The 24,405-nt window shown below is 39.4% G+C and overlaps 1 protein-coding gene across 1 annotated transcript in view; it reads right to left on the bottom strand.

The window, feature by feature from the left end:
- LOC126176645 (coiled-coil and C2 domain-containing protein 2A) overlaps positions 1-24,405 on the bottom strand; it is a 385,042-nt gene that overhangs the window by 150,892 nt on the left and 209,745 nt on the right. The window contains exons 14-15 of the mRNA XM_049923802.1: positions 16,193-16,516; positions 9,197-9,392 (exon numbers count right to left, since the gene is read on the bottom strand). Coding sequence (XP_049779759.1) covers positions 9,197-9,392; positions 16,193-16,516 — 520 coding nt within the window. The remainder of the gene's footprint in view (positions 1-9,196; positions 9,393-16,192; positions 16,517-24,405) is intronic.

The raw sequence follows: 24,405 nt of genomic DNA, 5'->3' as shown, positions 1-24,405 counted from the left end.
TCCATGATTAAAACCAAGAAATGAAGTTGATTAGACAGGTGATGGCAAGGGGCTTTTAGGGAGATGGTTCATATCTTTTCTCAACAGAACACTTTTTTACATTTACACAAATGTTTATAAAGTGTTTATACATACATTAATGGTATGACAGTGAATTATGGACAGAGTTTATGCTTATTGACAGGTACAGTATATACAAAACATGACTATGATATGCACCTGTCACACAAGAACATCATCAGCAACGTACTTTTACAATCAGACGAAAAAGAAAAGGGTGGGGGGTGGGGGGACAGAAAGGGGGGAGAGGGTCAATATAGGTGGAATCAAGGACCATGCCATGAGACAGCTCATCTCGTGAATAGACAAATATGTCCAGGAGACATGCAGTATAACATGATGTACTAATACATTAAGACGATTATTCAAGTTGTGTGCATAGTGTTCTCGCCGTGTGCTCATATTACTGATAGTTTTAGGGTTTCACAATGTCAGTGACAAGACTGCTGCTATGTACATAACTTGAATAATCATCTTAATGTATTAGTACAACATGTCTCTTGGACACATTTACCTATGCTTGAGATAAGCTATTTGACAACATGGTCCTTGATTCCACCTATATTGCCTCTACCCTTACCTTTCTGTCCTCCCCTCCTTCCCCCCCTCTCCTTTTTTCTCTCACTTGTATGTAGTTCACTGGTATGAATATAGACTAGCTTTTTTTGCAGAGTACACAGATACCATATTATGATTAAACTGTACATCTTACATTTACAAACAGCAGCTTGCTGATGAAGTTAAACAATGTAGATGTATTATGTGTAAACTTATAGCTCTTGGGCGGCAAGTGCAGATCAAAATTAAGTTTTGTACATATAGTACCCGTCAATAAGCATGAACTAGGTCTGTAGTTTACTGTTATACCATTAATATGAATGCAAAAACTGTGAATATTTGTGTAAATGTAAAAAAGTGTTCTGTCAAGAACAGAAACAAACTGTCTCACTAAAAGCTCCTTAGTGTCCTTAGTGTCACCAGCATAGTTCACTTCATTTCTTGGTTTTAATCCGGAATCTTATGAAATACTTTTATGTTTTGACAAAATTTGAGTGCTGTGGATTCTCTGCTTTTAAATGTTGCACCTGTTCAACCTCACTGACACTGTCATTTCCTATCTATTACTTATAATGTGTAAATTTTATACAAAAATTGTAATTTCAGATTACTGTCGTCGCTGTACATATTATACAAACATGGAAAACATATGTAATATATTCCTAAGTTATCATGTAGGAGTCTGCAGTCATCTGGTGTCACTCTGTAATACAATACAGACCATCTGACTATTGCTGGGCACAAGGTCATAAGCAGGATTTTGTCAAAGGGGGGTCTGATATGTTAAAGAGGATCTTAAAAGGGCTCATGTTTTTCATGTATTTTGGAAACACACTTACTTATTTTTTAAATTTTTATTTTGATTTCAGGAAGCCTTCATACAAATAGTATTATTTGGTCTATAAAATTAAGCAAAAAAAGCTTTTCTGTTCTTTAGGTGCAGGGGGACATCAATCAGCATGATTGCCTTTGTTGTAGCTTTGTTTTTTTTACAAAGATATGAACAGAGGTATGACTTTTATAAATGACACCCTGTATTTTTTATTTGGTAATTCATTTTCTCTTCTAAAAACCTACTCAGAAAGGTTTGCATGCTCTGGATTCAGAGGGCTATTCCGGCAGTAACGTAGCTACCAGCAGGGTCACCCATGCCAGACAGGCCAAAGGGGAGAAGACAGACGAACTATGTACCACAATGACCTATCATTAGCCTGTCTCCTGTCCTATCCTATCCTAAACCTCTCCTTTTTCTTTATCATTAACAACCCTTGCCAGGGATATGGCGAAGTCCTTAATGGCAGCTACAGTGGAGAATAACATCTTTGGTATGGCACAGCTGGCGGAGGAGGTACCCTTTCCCTCCTAAGTGCAAATGAGGAGTAGAACAACTGTCTTGTGGTGAAGAGGGATCTTCAAAGGCTGAGGGAGTAAACCCTGAAAGAAAATCCTCAGATGCATTAGGCTTAGCAGGCCAGCAGATGAGAAAAAGTTGTTATTGCTTTCAATCAAAGAAAAAGCCTCAGATTAGAAATGTCTAATGTAGACAGCACTTCTTGTTCCCCTGGAAAGAATGACAGCTCTTCACAGCCTGAATAAAAACCAAGGAATGAAAGAAGATACAATAAACAAGAACATAAAACTAGAATCCAACAAAAAGACAAAAACAAGTTGAGAGTGGGAACATTAAATGTAATAACCTTGACAGGAAAGACTGAAGAGATTATAGACATGATGGAGAGGAGAGAGATTCATATCCTTGGATTGAGTGAGACCAAGTGGAAGGGAAAAAACTCTAAATTGCTGAGAGGTGGGTACAAATCATACTGGCAGGGTCACAATAAAGAGGCAACAAATGGAGTGGGGTTAATGTTTTACAAAGACATTGACCAAGTTACAGATGTGAGTTTTGTAAGTGAAAGGATAATTAGAGCAAGAGTGAACTTGAGAAAGAATAGTTTTACTATACTCCAAGTATACACACCTCAGCAAGGGTACAAGGATGAAGAAAAAATGAAATTCCTTGATGAACTGGAAGACCAAGTAAGAGAAGATAACATTATGATAATTGGGGATCTGAATGTTCAGATCAGCATGAATAGAAATAGATATGAGGAGGTGATGGGCCCTTTTGGATACAGAAGATGAAATGTGGGGCGTGAAGAAATTCTAAATCTGTGCATAAGTAATCATCTTTTAGTGAAGAATACATTCTTCAAGAAACAAGACAGCCATAAGACTACTAGATATGGATGGAATGACAAATCTAAGACAGTTATAGACTATATATTAACTGACAAATTAATTGGAGGAAAAGTAAGGGACACTACAGTCATACAAAGTGAGCACTTGGATAGTGACCACAGATCACTACTAGCTGATCTAAATTATAAAATAAAAAGTTTGAACACTGTACAAATAATGAAAAAAATTAAAGAATGAAAGTTGAAAGAAGAAGAAAATAAGAAAAGTTTCCAAAATATAGTAGCACAAAAATGGCCAAAAACTGAAAGGGGTAGTGTAGAGGAAGAGTGGAATCTATTTAAAACATCAATAGTTAACAGTGCTGTGCAGATATGCCGCAAAACAAAGGGTAAAGTGAAAGACAAAGAAACCAGTTGGTGGAACGATAGAGTACAAGATGCAATTAAAAAATGTAATATGGCAAAGAAAAACATGGAGTTTGAAAAAAGAAATCAGAACCAGGGGCTGGTACCAAAGGTGAACACAAGGTGACAGCACTGGAGAAGGAATACTGACAAAAGAAACTAAAAGCAAAGATAATTGTGAAAAAATAAAAGGAGAAGAGTTTGGAAATATTCACCCAGCAACTAGAGCAGGATAGCAAAGGGAACCAAAAACTGCAATATGGGTTATTGAAAAGTAAAAAGTAAAAGATCTGACAGAGACGAGATAAAAGTGATTGAAACAGAGGATGGAGATATTATCAGGGACACGGAAGGTATCAGAGAAGAGATGAAGAATTATTTTGAAATCTTACCAAATGGGGAAGGTGCACAAGAAAGTGACACTGAAGTCATTGAATTAGAGGAGGAGAAGGATCCAATCTCTTGATCAGAAACTGAGAATTCCCTCAAACATGAAAAGTAGGAAGGCGGCTGGAGTGGATGAGCTCACAGCGGATATGATTAAAGCCACAGGAATACACGGAATACAGTGGTTACACTGGGTGCTGCGGGTGATACGGAAATAAAACAAAGTGCCAGATGATTGGAAAAAAGGAATTACAATACCATTGTTCAAGTAAGGTAGTAGAAAGAAATGCACCAACTACCTAGGAATCACACTGTTATCACACTGCCTTAAGATAATGGAAAAGGTCATAGAAAAAAGATTGTGGAAAATTCTAGAACACCAATTAGAGGAACAACAGCATGGGTTCAGAAGTAATAGGGGAACAATAGATCTCATTTTCTCCCTCAGTCAGTTAATGCAGAAGTTTTGGAAAAGAGGAAAGGACTTGATAGTAGTATTCGTGGATTTGGAAAAAGCATATGGCAGTGTACCAAGGGATAAAATATGGGAATGCTTGAGAAAACATAATGTTCCTGATTCATTAATTAAAAAGGTCTAGATGCTGTAAGATGGTTGTGAGAGCAGTGTACAAGTAGGAGGTGGAAGATCAAAATGGTTTAAGACCAAGAGAGGTCAGCAAGGCAGTTCACTCTCCCCTTTACTCTTCATTATCAAGAAATCAAGGAAGAAGAAAATTAAGATCTCAATGCATTTGTTTTTGCTGATGACATCACCATTTGGGGAGAGACGGAAATGGAGGTTCAGAGGAGACTAGATTACTGGAATACAAAATTTAAAAAATTCAAGTTAACTGTGAGCAATGAAGATGAGCAGGACACCCACACCTTGTCACGCCATACTGGAGAGGGAGACAGCTGAATGTGGGAAAAGCTTCAATTATCTGGGTAACATCATATCACATGATGGAAGTTCTAAACTAGAAGTCTTAAACAGAATAACAAAAGGATCTAGCTTCTTCCACCAAGTATAAAACCTAATCTGGGACAAGGAAGTCCCTCAAAGAGCCAAACAGACTATGTATAAAACTTATCTCCTACCAATAAATAACAGAGAAGAGAGTCAAATACAAACATGTGAAATGAAGTTCATTAGGTCAGCTCTACAAAACACTAGGAGAGACAGAGTCAGGAATGACTATGTAAGGAGAGACCCGCAGATGACATTGACTACAGATGAGAGGATGAGTGCTTTGAGATTGCAGTGGTTCAGTCATGTGAAGTGAATGCACCTTACTCAAACTCCATGCCAGTTTTTGGAGATGGAGGTACCAGGAAGAAGACCAATTGCACGGTCTAGAAAGAGATGGACAGACTAGGTTAAGGAAGATCTCAATAGGAGAGGAGTAACATGGGATATAGTGGAGAGGGAAAAGTTATACCACGACAGAAACCAATGGAGGCATATTGTTCACAAAGTTCCTACACGGCTCGTTGGAAGGAAATCCTGATGATGATGATGATGATGATGAAGAAAATATGGACCTGCCGTAAAAAGAATGATAACGGTAACCTGGTCATGTCTACTAGCCCACCACCCAAAATTTGCTCACATCCACCCACTCCCACTTTCCATTCTCACTCATTCAGTCAGCCCAATTCATTGTCATTATGTCTCTCTAACTATCATTGACTCCCATCTCACGGTCACAGTCTCATTCGTTCTGTCCTACTATCGCTCTCTCCTCTCACTGTCTCCTCTTGTTCTCCCTTGCTGCTATGGTATCATTTATTCCTTCTTACTGCTGCTGTCTCTTCTCACTGTCACTGTCTCATTCTTCACTGTTGTCACTGTCATCGACTCTGTTTCTCATTAGCACTGTCTCCCACCCTTTCCCAGTTTCTCTGCCTCTTTATTACTCTCCCACAGGTTCTGTCTCCTTCACTCTCATCCTAGCACTGTTCTGTCTCTGTCACTATGTTTCACTGCCACTGTGTGCCTCTCTTTCTCTCACACTGCCATCGCCTCCTCTGCTCTTTCTATACCACAACCACTGCCTACTATCACAGACTTATTATTACTTATTACTTTTCCATCACTCTCTCACTGCCACAGTCTCCTTCTCTCACAGCATAAAAAAAGCAGGAATATGTTTGCATACCAAACTTTGCGAAACATTTTAAAGGTGCTGAGGAAGCTAGAATGAGGCAGCTACTACCCTAACTTTTCAATCAGAGATATTTAAACATGAGCATATTCACCTCTTTTTGTGTTCCAACATGAGCATTGTTCCACTGGTTTCCTACTTTTTTCCTGCTACAGCAGGGCATGTCACTCATATGAAAAGAACTGTATGGGTAAGTAAAATTTTTATGGTTTTCTTGTGTGAAACCGAAATAACAGAACACTAATTTTACACCCCAGACTGGAATTTACACACACAAAAATTCTGTGTGTGCTTCAGTACTACAACATGGAATTATCAGAACTATTCTGATAATAGCACAGACATTTTACAGCATCTTTCTTCATGATACATCATGTTGTAAACTACATTTTCACCTCATGTATTTTATATCTACTAGCAAGGTAACTTTGAACCTCTATATCTCGGAAACAGGAAAAGATAACAAGAAAATTTTCATGTTTGTTTGAGATTGGGTTCTTACAAATGTATAGTAAAAATTGCACCCATTGGCTGTGGATAGTCGTCATGGAATCTGCAGCTCAGTTTTGGTACTCAAGTATCATCTTTTTGGGGTGTTTCTTGGTGACATAAAGATTTTTGAAAATGGAAAGATATCACTTCAAGATAAATGCCTATAGAATATAAAGTTAAAATATGAGCAATTTACTATGCTTCTTTATTACTTAAATTTCATCTCACACAGGATTTTATGTGCTTATTTGACATGTACATGAAAGCTAACTATGAATTCTGTATCTCAGAAACAGATAAGGATATCTGCAAAATTTTCACAGTTGTTTGAGATCAGGTTCTCTGGAACACATTGTAAAAATTTTAGCCGTTTACTGTGTATAGCCACCTTCAAATCTGTGGCTCAGTTTTGGTATGGAAAATGGGTAAAAAACCATTTTTTCTAAGGAACTACCCAATAACAAACAGTGCCTCCATAAGCCCCTTAAGACCCACCATAGATCAAGGCAAATGCAAAAAGAACCTAAGCAGGAGTAAGTGTGTAATTTCATATTTTGATGTTGTGCTGTAGGATTGTGACACTAAAACAGTCCTGTTGGGTACACAAATAGTCCTTAGGCCAAAGGCTATCCAAAACGCTTGACCCTAACATTCTATTGTCAACAGAACCCAATATATGAACCACAGAAGAATCCCATTTTTATGTGGGAAGTTTTTGGAAGATATTAGGTAGTGCATTCTGTCACATACATATCAATTTATTGTGTGGCTTTTAGTGCTTGGAGACTGAAGAGATGTTCTGTTCATCTTTGATGCAGTTCTTTGCATTTAAACAGCAAGGCTGCACCTTTAAGAAAACTGAAATCTGTCAAGAAAGAAAGGAATTTAGAAGTAACTGACTGTGGCCTATAGCAAGGGATCAACATTGACATTCTCCGAATTGCAAATGTGAAACCACAGAAACCCATTATCAAGGTTGCCAGTGGATGGATTTGGAACACTTCACATCCTGAATTCAGGGGTTGCTAGCTCAGCACCTCATCCCGCAGATCTATTCCAGTCATTGTAGAATTTGGAAAAACTGGTTCTTGTACATTGTTTTAAAATAAAATAAAATGTATTACAAACAAAAAACTCTGATAATGCCATGTTTTTTCTTTAATTGTGCATGCCTGGTCATTTGATGATACATAAATATATGCATATTTTTAGATTTAATGGGCATGGAATTCCTTACTTCAGTTAATAGTGTTAGAAGAGCATAAATAGATTTTGAATGAAAGGCGGGGTGGGGAGACACGTGTACATGGAACAGTTCGTTTGGGCAAATTCAAACAGCCCACTGGAAAAATATTTTAGAAACAAACAAACTGAAGAATGTGTTACCATCACATACCTCTTCTGCTCTCCACAAACCCCTCCCCATAATTCCATATCAGAACTGGTTTTCATAACTGAGTACTATCTGGGTGACCAGACTAGGTGATATTTTGCCATCTGGGCTACTAATGATAGAACTTTGAGCAAATTTTTTAAAGACATGCAGCCACCCAATGTTTTGGTGGTGTTTCTGTTGATCAGCGCAATGTTTGGGCGACACATGTAAATCCAGGTGTATTTTTATTCAGTGATTTTAATATAATGTTAACTGTAATATACAAAATACAGAATTAATGGAACCCCAAAGTTCTACCAGTCTCCAAATAATGATGCCAGTACTAACATTAAACAGCTGGAAATGGGGAAGTAGGCTACTATAGTAGTGGACACACATTTTTAACTTATCGCAACTCAAGTGGACAAATCAAAACCAGTCCTCTGCTCCTTTCTTGCTACAAGCTTATCCACAATTAGCAACTATCATAACAGTACACAGCACAAAAACAATAAATGGCAACATGTACATTAAATCCAACTGCAAGTAAGAACTGAACTAATTAATGAAACAGAAAATGAGCTCAAGTACGGTTGACTATGGAGAGTAGTTGCTCTTGGCTAAATCAGGGATGGGTGATAGCTGACAGTGCTATCAATATATAGATACTTCAAATCTACTGAAGGCGTTGCTGACTATTGACAGTGTGTATCCCTTTTTCACTATATGACTGAAAATCAAAGCGTCTTTCAATTGCAATACATGACAACTAGGTCATGTGTAACAATATTTACATGTTAGGGTGGATCAAGAAACCCCCACCCCAGAACCACACCACTTCCCTTTGACTATGTTCTTGCTTGTCAGTGTGTAGTCAGCTGTCACCACATACAGAGTGAGTTACATCTTACATATTTTGTCAGTATCTTCAGTGAGTGGTTAGCACAATAATGGTGTATTACTTGACATGTGCCACACTGGTGCATCTGATCCAATGAGGCAGGTGCACCTCTGACATACTTTATTATCTTGACACTGGATTTTCCATAATTGCTTTTATGCACGTTACTTTGAACTTCCATATGTTCATGAGTAGATGACAGTGCATTACATAGACTGGCACAATGTTTGATGTATGCAGATGGTATGTAATGCACATATTTTGCAAAAAATTTCTTCATAGTGAATTACTAATACTTGACTGCAAGAAACAGTTGTAAAAACTCTGTTGTAACTATTTCTTTCAGGTCTGAAGATGGCAGTTAAAATTTATCAAAACTAGTAGTCCACACATATAATAATTGTGATGTGGGCAAATAAAACTTCTCTAACAAGAATATTATATTTTTCATATAAATACCTGTCACACCAGTTTCCAAAAGACAGCTTTTTTCATACATTCTAACAGACATTATTACTCACAAACAATTAAAAGCTTTAAATTTTAGAACTCAGTTGTACAAGCTTCAAATCAGCAACTTTATAAGAATAAAATAACAAAGATGTTACAAATATTTAAATATTGAAGGGCTGATTTTGATTCTATCATTTACCTGGGAATTGAAGTACAACGTTGAAAATGGAATTTGCAGACTTCCTAGCCAGTTCCTCTCCAGTCGTTGATGTATATTTGTTTCCCTTATGCTATCATCAGCCAGAAGGTCAATAACAATCTCATCAAACAAATTGAAATGAACAGAATCTTTTATTGACTGGAGTGTTCCATGAGAGTAATCACCACCTGGTGGACTGTTAAGTTAATAGAAATTTACTGAACCATATGTAAACAATTTCATAAACATTAAATGAACTTACAGCCTACTCAAACTAATCCACAAATTTATGCAATTAGTATACAGTAAAGATGTGATATGCTACAGATTAAAGATGTAAAATTAATTACGTATGTTGAGTTACTTCTTGGAAAATGCAAACTGTCAAAGTGTATCGCAAGATGGAACTGTGATATTGGTAGTAACAAATTATTAAAATAAGCTTATCTCTTTGTAAGTAAGTCATGTTTTATATCTAAGCTAGTTACTTACTGTGATGATGGTGCTGATGTAATTAATTTATTTTGTTATGATGTTTGGGTCAACGGATAAAAAATTAACTGTCATCTTGCACATCACTCTCAACAATGGTCAACCAATGGCTACTAGTTCTCTTGTTTCGTTGGTATTATGAACTTCATATGACCAGTTTTTCTCTGAGATAACACTTGTTACTTGCCACAGACAGCAATTCTCTTATCCCAAATGATGTGTTATCATTCCCAAAAGCAACTTTGCTTAATTATTCTGCCACACTCTGTACTCATTATTTTTATTAGTCAGACATATGAAACATCTCTAGATATTCTCAAATAATTTGGGAGTAAAGGTGACCCGTCAATGATTACCAGAAGTGGTGAGTCATTGACAGGCACCAAAAAAGAATGAAAACTCTGCTGGCTTTCAAAAGAAATTCTTCGAAGAGCTAGGGTACAAATACTTCCTCACTGCCTATAACTCTCTCTTTCTCTCTCTCCCTCCTGTGGCCAAAAGAGAGGCAGCAAGTGTGGAAGCTAAGAATGTGGGAGGGGGAGGTGGCAGGTGCTCTAGCTAGGAATGTGACACAAGTGCACTGGAGCCAGTGAGGTGTGGAGGTGTGGCACACAGTGAAACTGATGTAGAGGTGTGAGTTGGGAGGAGGTAACAGAACGGAAGAAGTGACAACCACTGATTAGAAGATGAGAAGACTGAGGCCAAGAGGATTGCAAGAACAAAGGATTGTGCTGAGGATAGCTTCCATCTATGTAGTTCAGAAAGATTGCTGCTACAGGGAAGGATTCAGATGGCACGGGTTGTGAAACAGCCATTGAACTGAAGGATGTTGTGCTCAGCAGTGTATTGCACCACTGGATGATCAACTCTGTGCCTGGCACAATTTGGTGGTGAGCGTCCACTCTGGTGGACAATTGGTTGGTGGTCACACCCAAAGGAAATGCTGCACAGAAATTGCAGCAGAATTCACATACGACATGGCTGTTTTCACCAATGGGTAAACCTTTGTCAAGGACTGTAGTAGAATGTGCTGGGAGGGGGGGAATCAGGCAAGTGTTGCATCTGGATCTACCACACAAGAATGTGATCACTGTGGCAAGAGGTTGGGGGAGTGACTTACCGATGGACCACGATGTTGTATGTCGGATGGATGACAGAATAGCTCTTTAGGAGGAATGGGAAGGATGGTGGGTAGGATGCCTCTCATTTCAGGGCACAAAGATAGATAACCAAAGCCTTGGCAAGGGATATGTATGGATTAGATGCTCCAGTTTGTGGTGATGATGGGTGACACGGGAGGCACTTCTTTGCAACTTACTCTTTGGGGTGGTGGGACAATTATGGACGTATGAGGAAATGGCATGGGAAATCTCTTTGAAGATTAACCTTGGGAGGGTAGTGTCAGTCTGTGAAGGCCTCTGTGAGACCTTCATCATACTGGACAATGCAATTCTCATCAGTGCAGATATACCGTCCACCAGTGGCCTGACTATATCAGAGTGATTTCATGGTGTGGAAGGGGTGACAGCTATCAAAATGCAGGCACTGTTGGTTGTTAGTGGGCTTAATACTGACACAGTTATGGATGTCACCAACAGAGAGGTGTAGGCCAACATCCAGCAAGTTGGCATGTTTGGATGAGACAATGATGTGAGGTGGGTCAGAGTGAAGCTGAAGCTGGTAAGGTTCACATTCCCTGATGATATCTTCATGGTTTCAACCCATGGCCAAGACACACCACAGTGATGCCAAATTTATTACATTTGTTTGTATCAAGTTTTAGGTGGGGATAAATCATGTTCAGTGCTATATGAGAATGCAGTCTTTCTTGGTGAATTTTTGTGATAATTCTTCTCTGGTTGACAGCCGAGTCAATGTGTTTTTCTCCGGCAACATTTCAGCAAGTTTCTTACTTGCCATATTCAAGCGAAGTGTCAGGTTCACGTCTCGTCCGGATCTTTATAGCTGCAGGACCACGGGATTCTCTGCATCCTCAGTGCCAGTCAGGCCAATCAGGCATGAGCAGGATCAGTGCAGCGGCGTGTGGTGGGGGATAACCGTGGGCACCGGTTCCTTGCAACTTGTCTCGGTACAGCCTGTTTATTCCATTCGCCTCCACCGACCTGCCCCCAGCGGTGCGCTCTCATCTTATACTTGATAATGTTGTGTTCCAACCAACTCAGGACCATGTACAGCACAATATATCAAGAATAAGACAAGAGCACACCGAGGGAGGCAGGTCGGTGGAGGCGAATGGAATAAACAGGCTGTACCGAGATGAGACACCAGGACTCGGCACCTGCGGCTCCCCATCACCACGCGCCGCCGTGTCGATTCTGCAAGTGCCTGATTGGCCCAACCGGCACCAAGGATGCAGAGAAGCCCATGGTCCAGTGGCTATAAGATCCGGACGAGACATGAACCTAACACTTCACCTGAAGATGGCAAGTAAAAAACTTGCTGAAATGTTGCCGGAGAACAACACATTGACTCGGCTGTCAACCAGAGAAGATTTTATCATCAAGATTCACCAAGAAAGCCTGGATTCTCATATAGCACTCAACATGAAATGTTGCTGGAGCACAATGCATGGACTTGGCTGTCAACTAGAGAAGATTTTATCATCATGTTGAGTGCTGTCTATAAAAATGGCAGTCATTCTGAAGTCTCATTTCTGAGTTCTGTATACAAATGAACACACACAATGTTTAAGAGCTGCTTAATATGTCAGCATCTATTCCTAAGTTTTCTTCTATATTCTGTCAGCCATGAACTGATCTATTACTCCATTGGGGCCTCAAAGACTTTTAAAAGTTTTGTAAATAATTATGAATATTATGCCATTGTGATCATTCACTTTTGTTTTGTTAAAGAGAGTGAGTCAGAATTAACATCTAGCCATCTGAGAAATCAGCTGTTACTCAAATTTCATTGATTGATTGATTGATTGATTGATTTCTTTATTAATCCATGTAACAATTTACATTGTGTGGATTTCGTCAGCAAAATCATATACAATGCAATATACCTACAATGTGTACACATAAAATTAACATTTACACACATTTATTAGCTTTCCACAAATATGTTTTCAGATTGCATCTCTTCTGGTACTTTGTCACTCTTTAATGACTCGATAATTTGATGATTTCCTCTTTTTCTGGTACTAAGATCAGTCTGGATTGACATGAGTGGTTTACTTAAGGTTATGTTGTAACTGTTGAGCTTCATAGAAGAGGAGGATGCAAACAATTTCATACAGCCTAGGAAGCTGTCTTTGTTTTTACAGGCATCTTCTGTGATGGTATGCAGACATGTAGCACCTTACCAAAAGGGTCCTAAATATTTTGTCTAGTCCATACTACCTTCTTCATTTCTATAATGACTCGTCAGGAAAGAGGGAAGGAGAGGGAAAGACGAAAGGATTTGGGTTTTAAGGGCCTCTGTATATGTCTGCTTGTGCCTATATATGTGTGGATGGATATGTGTGTGTGTGCGAGTGTATACCCGTCCTTTTTTCCCCCTAAGTTAAGTCTTTCCGCTCCCGGGATTGGAATGACTCCTTACCCTCTCCCTTAAAACCCAAATCCTTTTGTCTTTCCCTCTCCTTCCCTCTTTCCTGACGAGGCAACCATTGGTTGCGAAAGCTAGATTTTGTGTGTATGTTTGTGTTTGTTTGTGTGTCTATCGACCTGCCAGCGCTTTTGTTTGGTAAGTCACATCACCTTTCTTTTTAAATATATATATATATATATATATATATAAATTCTAGCTTTCGCAACCAATGGTTGCCTCGTCAGAAAGAGGGAAGGAGAGGGAAAGACAAAAGGATTTGGGTTTTAAGGGAGAGGGTAAGGAGTCATTCCAATCCCGGGAGCGGAAAGACTTACCTTAGGGGGAAAAAAGGACAGGTATACACTCGCACACACACATATATCCATCCGCATATACACAGACACAAGCAGATCTTTGCCTTTACAAATGTCTGCTTGTGTCTGTGTATATGCGGATGGATATATGTGTGTGTGCGAGTGTGTATATATATATATATATATATATATATATATATATATATATACTTAAAAACAAAGATGATGTGACTTACCAAATGAAAGTGCTGGCAGGTCGACAGACACACAAACGAACACAAACATACACACAAAATTCAAGCTTTCGCAACAAACTGTTGCCTCATCAGGAAAGAGGGAAGGAGAGGGAAAGACGAAAGGATGTGGGTTTTAAGGGAGAGGGTAAGGAGTCATTCCAGTCCCAGGAGTGGAAAGACTTACCTTAGGGGGAAAAAAGGACGGGTATACACTCGCACACACACACAGATCCATCCACACATATACAGACACAAGCAGACATATTTAAAGACAAAGAGTTTCATATATATATATATATATATATATATATATATATATATATATATATATATATATATGTATATACCGCAAAACAAAGATGATGTGACTTACCAAATGAAAGTGCTGGCAGGTCGACAGACACACAAACGAACACAAACATACACACAAAATTCAAGCTTTCGCAACAAACTGTTGCCTCATCAGGAAAGAGGGAAGGAGAGGGAAAGATGAAAGGATGTGGGTTTTAAGGGAGAGGGTAAGGAGTCATTCCAGTCCCGGGAGCGGAAAGACTTACCTTAGGGGGAAAAAAGGACAGGTATACACTCGCACACACACACATATCCATCCGCATATACACAGACACAAGCAGACATTTGTAAAGGCAAAGAGTTTGGGCAGAGATGTCAGTCGGGGCGGAAGTACAAAGGCAAAGATGAAAGACAGGTGAGGTATGAGCGGCGGCAAATTGAAATTAGAAATTAGCGGAGATGGAGGCCTGGCGGATAGCGAGAAGAGAGGATATGCTGAAGGGCAAGTTCCCATCTCCGGAGTTCTGACAGGTTGGTGTTAGTGGGAAGTATCCAGATAACCCGGACGGTGTAACACTGTGCCAAGATGTGCTGGCCATGCACCAAGGCAAAGAGGGAAGGAGAGGGAAAGACGAAAGGATGTGTGTTTTTCTTACCTTATATATATATATAGGTTATAATAGAAGGAAACATTCCACGAATATATATATATATATATATATATATATATAATAGAGGGAAACATTCCACGTGGGAAAAATATATTTTAAAAGAAAGATGATGAGACTTACCAAACAAAAGCGCTGGCAGGTCGATAGACACACTAACAAACACATACACACAAGAATCTAGCTTTCGCAACCAACGGTTGCCTCGTCAGGAAAGAGGGAAGGAGAAGGAAAGACAAAAGGATATGGGTTTTAAGGGAGAGGGTAAGGAGTCATTCCAATCCCGGGAGCGGAAAGACTTACCTTAGGGGGAAAAAAGGACAGGTATATATATATATATATATATATATAGAGAGAGAGAGAGAGAGAGAGAGAGAGGGAAACATTCCACGGGGAAAAAAATATATCTAAAAACAAAGATGATGAGACTTACCAAACAAAAGCGCTGGCAGGTCGATAGACACACAAACAAACACACAAAGTTCTAGCTTTCGCAACCAACGGTTGCCTCATCAGGAAAGAGGGAAGGAGAGGGAAAGACGAAAGGCTTTGGGTTTTAAGGGAGAGGGTAAGGAGTCATTCCAATACCGGGAGCGGAAAGACTTACCTTAGGGGGAAAAAAGGATGGGTATACACTCGCACACACACACATATCCATCCACACATATACAGACATAAGCAGACAAACCTGCTGTTTAAAATAAGTAAAAGCTTCATATGTGCAAAACTGTCTGCCCTCACTTATTACCTCATTGTCAATGAGATGTTAACCTATAACTTTCCTTCATCATTCATCTACATCAATAAACAATATAATGATAGTTTCTATACTGATGTCAGTGCTCTCCCTTGTGTAACTACCTGACTTCACCTTTTTATTTCGATGCAGTAAATAAATTTCCAAATTTCACCCATGATAATCATCTGAGTAAGACTGCTAGCATCAAATCAGAAAATAACAAATATACTCATATTCTTAGTATGAGAGAGACCTTTTCCCTCAACAAATTTCCATTCAAAAATAAACATAAATGTTTGCCAATTTAAGATATAACTGACAAACACACACTTTTACCATAAAATGTTGATTATTTCACGTTTTGAACATCTGCAGAATGAATACATTCGACCTGTATAACAGTAGGAATATATCTGTGATGACTAGCCTTCTCAATGATAAACAAAAACTGTTCTTGCCAAGTGGAATAACTTATTAAGTCGACGTCCAAGTTCATAGTTCACTGTAAGTCAAGTGAGATTATTTTTATATCGTCATTGACTTTCCATAGAAGATTAAGTTAGCTATGTTTTTGAGATCTTGGAAAGACCTCATACTATAGACTGAAGAGGACATATCTAAAATAAACAAAAAAGTGCCCTATATTTCATATCCCTAGTACTGTAAATGTATGCTGAAATGAAAAAGTAAGTCTTACTCACCGCAGTAGTATTTGAAGCTCTTGATTCCATGTGGGATTTGCTCCTTCAGCAGTGGTTGTTCTACAGACAGTATCTTGAAATGATACTTCAACAAATGGTCTTACTGGAACCAGTGTGAACTTGCAACCCTGTGGCCCAACCGTGGTGATGCCCAAAGTATCTACGTCTTTCCTGACAGGAACATCAAATGCACGTACAATATTTATAATAATCTTTACTTCTGTGGTGGAAATGTTTTGTGTTGTCACTTTCTTTCGTTCTTTTCGTACTGGCCGAAGTGGTCGTTTTGGTTGTAACCATTTCATGAATGTCAAACCTAATGTACTAGGAAAAAATAAAAAATGTTATTACATTTCATACTACAAATATGTTTGCAGACTGATAATACAAATACTTATTGTAAAATAAATCCACCAGACATTACTTTCCACACTGATCATTTTATTACAAAGAAATATAACATAATCCCAGACCTCGCTTTTTAGTACAGTCTCATACACACTCATGTAAATGTGCCTCATATTTTACACTTAACAACTTCCGTTTCCCATAACAGTTAAATGTAAAACATGAGAAACATTTACGTAAACATTTTATTGTGTTGTTGTTTTAAGAAGCAAGGTTTGAATTATGTTACATTTCTTTGTAACAAAACGAACAATGTGAAAAATAATGTCTGGTAGAAAGCTTATACAGGATATATCTATGACACTGATGATGTTACAAACTTCAGAGATGATGTAGAAATGACGAATGTATCAATTTGAGATAGGGACTCTTGATCCAGACATGACTGAGTCACAGATTACACTGATCAACAACATTTTTGAAATGGTGTTCTTTGCTAAATCTTGGGTGGTAAATTTGATAAGTAAATAAGTGTTTGGCTATCATGCTGATTTTCTCATATTACTCTACCACATAGCTAACAAAATCCTTGAAAATGCTGCATATTGGCTATTCTTCTGTAGCGTAATCTAAATAACCTAACTTAAAGTTTCAGCAGATTTAATTGCTGAAAAATAATCAAAAATGTATAGTGAATTACCACATGTACACCTCAGTTCAAAAATTACCTTCAGGAAATGAAGGCGATTCAATAACACTACTGATGACTCATGTTGAACTCACAGAATCACATTCCATTTTTTGCCACTTGCATCTCAGCATAGAGAGTTCTGACAGTTGTTGGAAGTGATTGCTTGTTTGCTAAGGTCATGAATGTTTGGGCTTTTATAAATTCATAAAAAGAAATGACCTATGTGCCTATTTAAATAGCACAAATTCTTTTCGTTATATCTGTAGACAATTATCTCTGAAGTCACAAAACGGAAACAAAAACTTCTTGTAAAGAAGTGCAATGAACTTTATTTTGGGTGTAAAGTTAATAAGGAGGATGATAATTGGACCCCGCCAGAATGCTGTTTCTCATGTACTGGTAAAAAGATCATGTCAACATCCTTTGCTGTTCCCCTGATATGGAGGGAACCAATGGACTGTTCTTTCGTCTGACAAATATATCCTAATTTACCATCTGCTATAAGGTCTTTGTGTCACAAAGAAGGGTAACAGATACCAGAGCCTCCTAAGAATGTGACAGTGACTGAAGGTGAATACAGTGACAAATACGCATAAGACGGCAAAAAAGATACGCAGGCCAACCCAATGCTTCAATGTCGCTGTGAATCAAATGAGTGACACTTTTTGTGTCATCGGGACCTCAACGATATTATCTGTGGTTTAAATTGTCAAAACAACAGGCTGAGCTTCCAGCTTCAAAATTAAAAGGGTGGAATATTATTTTTTGCAATTGAAAAGTGAGTGTTTATTGTCACCACCATTTTGTTCTTCTGAATATTTCTTCAACGAAAATGATCTTTTTTGTTTTTTTGGCCTTGGCACAAATTTTAATTCATTACTTCAGTATCTAATCTTATAGAAAATTTCATTCCGGTCAGATTGCTCATGGGAGACATATCGGAACTTTAAACTGTTACTCCCACTTACCCAGTATGAGAAATAAAAACACCATGTATTGCTAGGTAATTGCAATTTTTCTTGGCATGCAGCTCAGCTACACAAAGTGCTGTTGCATTTTATATCAGTGGGACTGCAGAAATAGAAAAGCACTATTTTGGATAAAATTGCATTACTGAAATGTACTACTGCCTGGACAGAAGATTGTGATAAACACTCCTCCTGTTGACCCAAAAATATGTATCTGTGTCCATTGCACATTATTTTGGGTCATGCCAAAATTTTTGTAAAAGCCACAGACAACGTTTTACCTGAATTCAAGCACTGGCAAGAGAAGTTTCCAAGGATTGCTCAAGCAAAAATACAGGAAGGAACTCTGATGAACATTTCCTTGATTTGTTGAGAGATGTTAAAAGAATGACAATGGCATCTTTGTAAGAGTCTGCATGAACTTTTTGGGCAACAGTAGAGTGGAGAACTGTTGTGACAGTGTGTAAGAAATACTAAGATCGCACAAAAGCTAACGTACAAAGTTTTGAGAACTAGTAGTATGTGAAGAATCTAGAGATATTCTTCATCAGCCAGTGTATCAATCCTGTAATGACCATGAAGATAAGACTAATTACAGCGTTCACAGAAACAATAAGCAGTCATTGTTCCTGTGCTTCATATCCGACTGGAACAGGAAGAAATGCTAACTTATGGTACCACGCTAAGCTCTCTGCCATGCACTTCACAGTTTGACTACAGGAGGTACATATATTTAGATAAAGGAAAGGCATAAGCAGTGGTCACAAGAAACTTAATAATGGGAGTATGTTATGCAGAATAAAGACATCAACATTACACTGCAGGGAGATGGTGAGAACACAGATTTGGTCTGCATAGGAAACATGCAGAAACAGTTCCTCCTATCAAATTATTTTTTGTCTCCACCATTCACCCTTCATCCCCTGTAGTTTCTTCCAAGTTACTTTGTAATCTTACTGGTGCTCTTGTTCTTCCTTAAGTTCTGACTCATTAACCTTACTATTTTACTCTTCTAGGGATCTGATTTTTTTAAAGTACATCTGCTGACTGAAGCATCAAATGAAAATTTGTACCATTGCTGCAATTCGAACCTGCATCACCTGCTCACTAGGCAGACACACTAACCACTATGCCACCCTGGCACAGTGGCTTTGCCCAACTGCACAGACTGTGCTAGTGTGCCTCCCTCCTCAATCTAAATTCCCATTTATGCCTCAGCTCATTTAGTATTCGCCCTAAACTCGAACAGCATTGCAGAGTCTCTCCAACTGTATTGGAATAGCATTTAAGCATTGTACAAAACAGGAAAGGCATGCTAGGGTAGTCTGTACAGTTGTGGAAACCAACTGTGCCAGAGTGGCATAGTGGTAGCACATCTGCCTAGTGAGCAGGAGCCCCATGTTTGAATCCCGACCATTGTACAAATTTTCATTTATTGTTTCAATCTGCATATGTACATTGTAGATCATTGTGACTTGAAAAGGTATCTAGCCCCATATAGTTTCATTTGATTTTTAAGGCACATAGCATGCAACTTGCAGTAAACCAATTACCCCAATTTACAGCTCCTCAAGGCCAATAAACATGTGTTACTTTGACCATTGATTATTTGTGTCTTACACTGGACACATAATAACTGATATTGTGTTTAAAAAAATACATCCCAGTCCTCAATGGAAAAAGGGTCTCATGTGATTTTGAATTGTAAGGCTCTCTGTCAGAACAAGTCTTTTAACTTGGTGCTACTTTTGCTTCTTGAGTTTTATACATCTTAAACCCAGTTGTTTCAGTACATGAGATTTTGATTAGAGCAGATAAAATCTAGTGCCCTGCCTCTGCCATTGATGATAATAGGACAGAAGGGAGAGGATGGAACATAGTGCCATTACAGTCTACTTCTCTTGAGTAGTACCGAGGAGTCTGCTTAACTAAGCTCACCATCAACATCGTTATTTGCCTTCAGTATGAGATAAGCTGCAGGAAGGTGTACAATTTAATGCACTTGCATTGCACACACTCCAGAAATGATTATCTGTTATTATCCATTTAAATGGAAGTAATGTGGCTCTTACATTCTGTCAAAACAGTTTAGATACAATACAGTTACATGAAACACTTCTTTGTTGACGGTAATGATAAAGTCTATGAACATTTCAAAAAATTGATACAGATAAATGAGCAAAAAAAACATAACAAATGATACAGTAAGGAAAGACAAACAATCAAAGTTTTTATTTTTATTTTTTACATATTTATTATTTTACCATGTTTACAAATGTTCTACGAGTCTATCATTTGCAACATGGTACCTAATTGTTAGTTCAATTCTTCCCATATCAGAAGTGTTGGTAAAAACAGCTACTTCAAATGTGAGCTGGTGCCATCTTGTTGAAAGATGAAATCTCTGCCATCATTTTCAAATTGTGGCATGAAACCCAATTGCAGCATGTTGAGACAGGTGATACCACTGTCATTTCTCTCAGCAAGGATGAATGGTCCACAGACTGTCTTGCTGGACATGACAGAGAGCATGTTAACTTCCTTAGAATCCTGGGCATGTTCAGCAGTTGTACGCCGATTCTCAGACCCACATATGCATGTGTTATGTCGATTGACCTTTCCCAAAAGATGAAAAGTGGTTTCATCACTGAAGACTGATTTTCCCACAAAGTCACTATTTTCAAGATTGTTCTGTACATCAATGCAGAACTGCAGATGGCACAATCTGTCATCATGACTTATGGCATTGCAATTTGTACAGCTTCACTCTTAATAATTTATGAAGGATTCTCCACAATGTTGGCTGAGGGGTGTTCAGTTCTGCGCCAGCTCGATATGTAAACTTTATAGGACTTCACAACATCACAACCCTCACACTGCTCACTGTCTGTTCTGATATGCCTGATAGAGCCAGATATTTTGCATTGCACATGTGCTCTATGCAGAGCTGCACCCCTACATATTCGGCCATCACACTTACGGATATACTTCACAGGGCAGGTACAGCACGTGGCTCACCTTGGAGGATGTATGCCAAAAAGTCACTAAGCTGTTTAGCACCAAGCCTCCTGGAGTTGCCACAGGACCTGGAGATGCTACCCACGGCACTATGAGACGTGCAGGTTACAGTACAATGTTGCAGTTGCAGGCATCTCCTCACATCCATGCAGCCACGTGTTCACATGATGACACCATGCACATACTCTTCCATGAATGCCTACTGAGGCTGGTGCTCCAGCCAGTTACACTCCAGGTTCTGACCGACTGATAGCTGCTTTGAGTCTTCGATGTCTGCCACTGCTGCTGCCACCTGAGGTGTTATCTTGCCCTCAACCATGAGTGCCTGATGAAGCTGCACTTTTGTCAGTCACTCCCAAGGGCAACGCTTCACTGTATCTGTATGTGATTGTCCACGAGCTCATTGCCTTGTGGGACCATTTTGTTACAGCATCTTACTGCTCTTCAGTAAGATGCTGCCAATGAGCTCCCAGCCTTGTGGAAGTTTGTCGTTACTTATCCTCCCTGCTCCTCACCACATCGACATTCATGGATTTCATCCTCGTGTGTACCTTTAAGGCACTGTTGAGGATTAACATTTCTATTATCAAGTTGTGTGGACATTTGTTACTAGAAGTTGCATGTAGTTTAGCCTTGTCAATAAAAATTGTTACTGCAAACTATATATCTCCATACTGTCAGTCACTCCTCTCTGCTAAAAGATATTTCATGGTGATGATTATGCTCTTCATGTGTTTTCTAGTGTTTCTTGCTGTGTCTTAGTTCATTTTGCTGGAGCAAGGTTTCATTTTTCAGACTGTTCATGGGATTTTCAACCTACTGGATTTTAATTTTTTCTTTGTGATGGGGCAACATAGTTATGCTTCTAATGTTGTTTTCCAGTTGGCTTTCTCAATTTTGGTAGGCATTTGTTTGAAGTTCATTTCCTCAATGCTGTCAAAGTTTCTTACCAGTTGCAAGTTTGTAGAATTGGTTTCTTTGTAACTGCCTTGTTTTATGTATGATTCAGCAGTCTATTATTGTGTTGTTGCATTAGGCATTGTCTTAATTGATGCTCTTGGTCTGCATTATTTTCAGTGGTTATTTGCTGTAATTTTTGTACTTCAGTGACATCCAGATTACAGCATGTTGGCAGTGTATTTTTGTGTAAGGTTTGAGGGTCCTTTTCTGTTACCTTGTCAGTCCAATCATTGTGGCTGTCTTTGGCATAAGTCATTCAGTTATAGGACCAGCAAATACAGAAACTGCTGCAGATCATAACTCAGCTCACTCAGGTTACGACTACAATGGCCACATGTCAATAAACCACTCCTGGATTGGTACCTAATTATCGGATGTTTGACAGCCAGAAAGAGGATTGGTCCACATACAGTCAAAGGTTGAAGACCCGCTTTACAGCATAAAGCATACAACATATGCAGCAGAGTGCTCACTTTATTGCAAGTGCAGATACAGATGTCTTTTGTTTCTGTTGTCAGTTATTCCCAGACTCTCATCTGCATGTGTCATGTCAACTGATCTTTCCCAAAAGATGAAAAGTGGTTTCATCACTGAAGACTGATTTTCTCACAAAGTCACTATGTCAATTTTGGCTTGTTAGTGGAACAAAAGAGTGCATTTTGTACTGACAGTCAACTCTAGTTGAGCCACGTGAGTGCCACAGTCTCAATTACCACTAAGCAGTCTTCCCCTCAGTGTTCGAGTGAGCTCAATCATGGACAGTGTCCAGACTGGGCATCCACGAGTTTTGTATGTGGTGAGATGGGCCATCTTGAGACAAGTCAGTTGCAATGTTGTTGTGCTGTGTGACAGTTTTGTGTCCACAAAGTTCTATGGCAGAAGCCCTCTGCCAACGGGCCAGTCCTTGCCAGTGACACCACTAGACACCGGCCTGGTGCTGCTGGCCCTGCAATCACCAATGCCAGTCCTCTCATCAATCCAGTAATCAATCTCTCTTTTCCTGTCATCACCAACCCTGTCAATGATGACACTGCATTCTCATCAACTCTGTCGCCATTGGCACTGTCTTCGCTGGCCCTCCTGTCATCACCAGCCCAGTTGACAATGCTGCCAGCCTTCTCATCTGTCCAATCATCACTAGCCCTGTCACAGCCAGTCCTCTTTCACCACCAACTGTGTCAATGATGATGCAAACTTCCTTCTTGTCACTCCTGTCATCAACAGCCCTGTTACAGCTGACCCTCTTGATGTCACCAGCTTTGTCAATGTCAACGCCAGCTCTCTTGTAAGTGCAGTTGTCGCCAGACCTGTGACTGCTGGTCCTCTTGATGCCAATGCCAGTGCCTCCACACTGGTCCCAGTGGTGCCACCGTTGCCACCCCAGCAGCTGCTACTGCTGTTACTGCCAGCTCTGCTGCTGGCACTGCCAATCCCATCAAATGTCCTTCTGGGTCTCAGGTTGTGCTTCTGTGGAAATTTTGCCAGAAGCCCCACTCCCACCTGGGGAGAACAGTTGCCATTACCCTACACCGACATGGCATGCTTGTCTTGATGGAATCACATTTTGTGTTGTTTAGTGCCTTAGTTCAGTATATTCATGTGCCTTTCACTGGGGTTTGGAAGCTATTGTGCAATGTTTATATGCTTTTTCTCTTCTTGTGTATTGCAGCATGTGCTGAGCAGTCTTATTAGTTGTGCATTATTCTATGGATGTTCATGTCAGTCTTGGGGTTCTTTTTTATGCACAGTGTTTTGGTTCTGTTCAATTATTGTGGGGTGTGAGGATGTGTTACAGCATTCAGCAGCTAGTTGGTCATTTCTCAGGCACATGTTCACACACTCACATCTCTGAGATGGCTGAGCCATTTCTTTTAAAGGGGGAAGGGTGAGATGTATGCAGGGCTGGATATGCTTTGTGGGCCAGGCATGGACCCTGCCTCAACCCTGAAGATATTAGTCAATGTAAAAGTCACTGAGATGTTTACTACCAAGCCTCCTGCACTTACCACAGCATCTGGGGCTGCTACATATGCCACCATAGGATGCGAAGATAGTGGTACACAGTGCTGCATTCACAGGTACAACTTGAATCTGCACGGTCACGTGTCTACATGACACCCTGCATGTACTCCTCTGTGGATGCCTACTTAGCTCAGCACTTCACCCATCAAAAGCCAGTTATGCCCCACACTCCAACTGACCAACAGTCACTGAGAATCTCCAATGCA

This window comes from Schistocerca cancellata, chromosome 3 (assembly GCF_023864275.1).
Source record: "Schistocerca cancellata isolate TAMUIC-IGC-003103 chromosome 3, iqSchCanc2.1, whole genome shotgun sequence".
Classification (NCBI taxonomy): Eukaryota; Metazoa; Arthropoda; class Insecta; order Orthoptera; family Acrididae; genus Schistocerca; species Schistocerca cancellata.
Note: the sequence above shows the minus strand (reverse complement) of the source record. Positions and strands in the feature narration are given on the sequence as shown.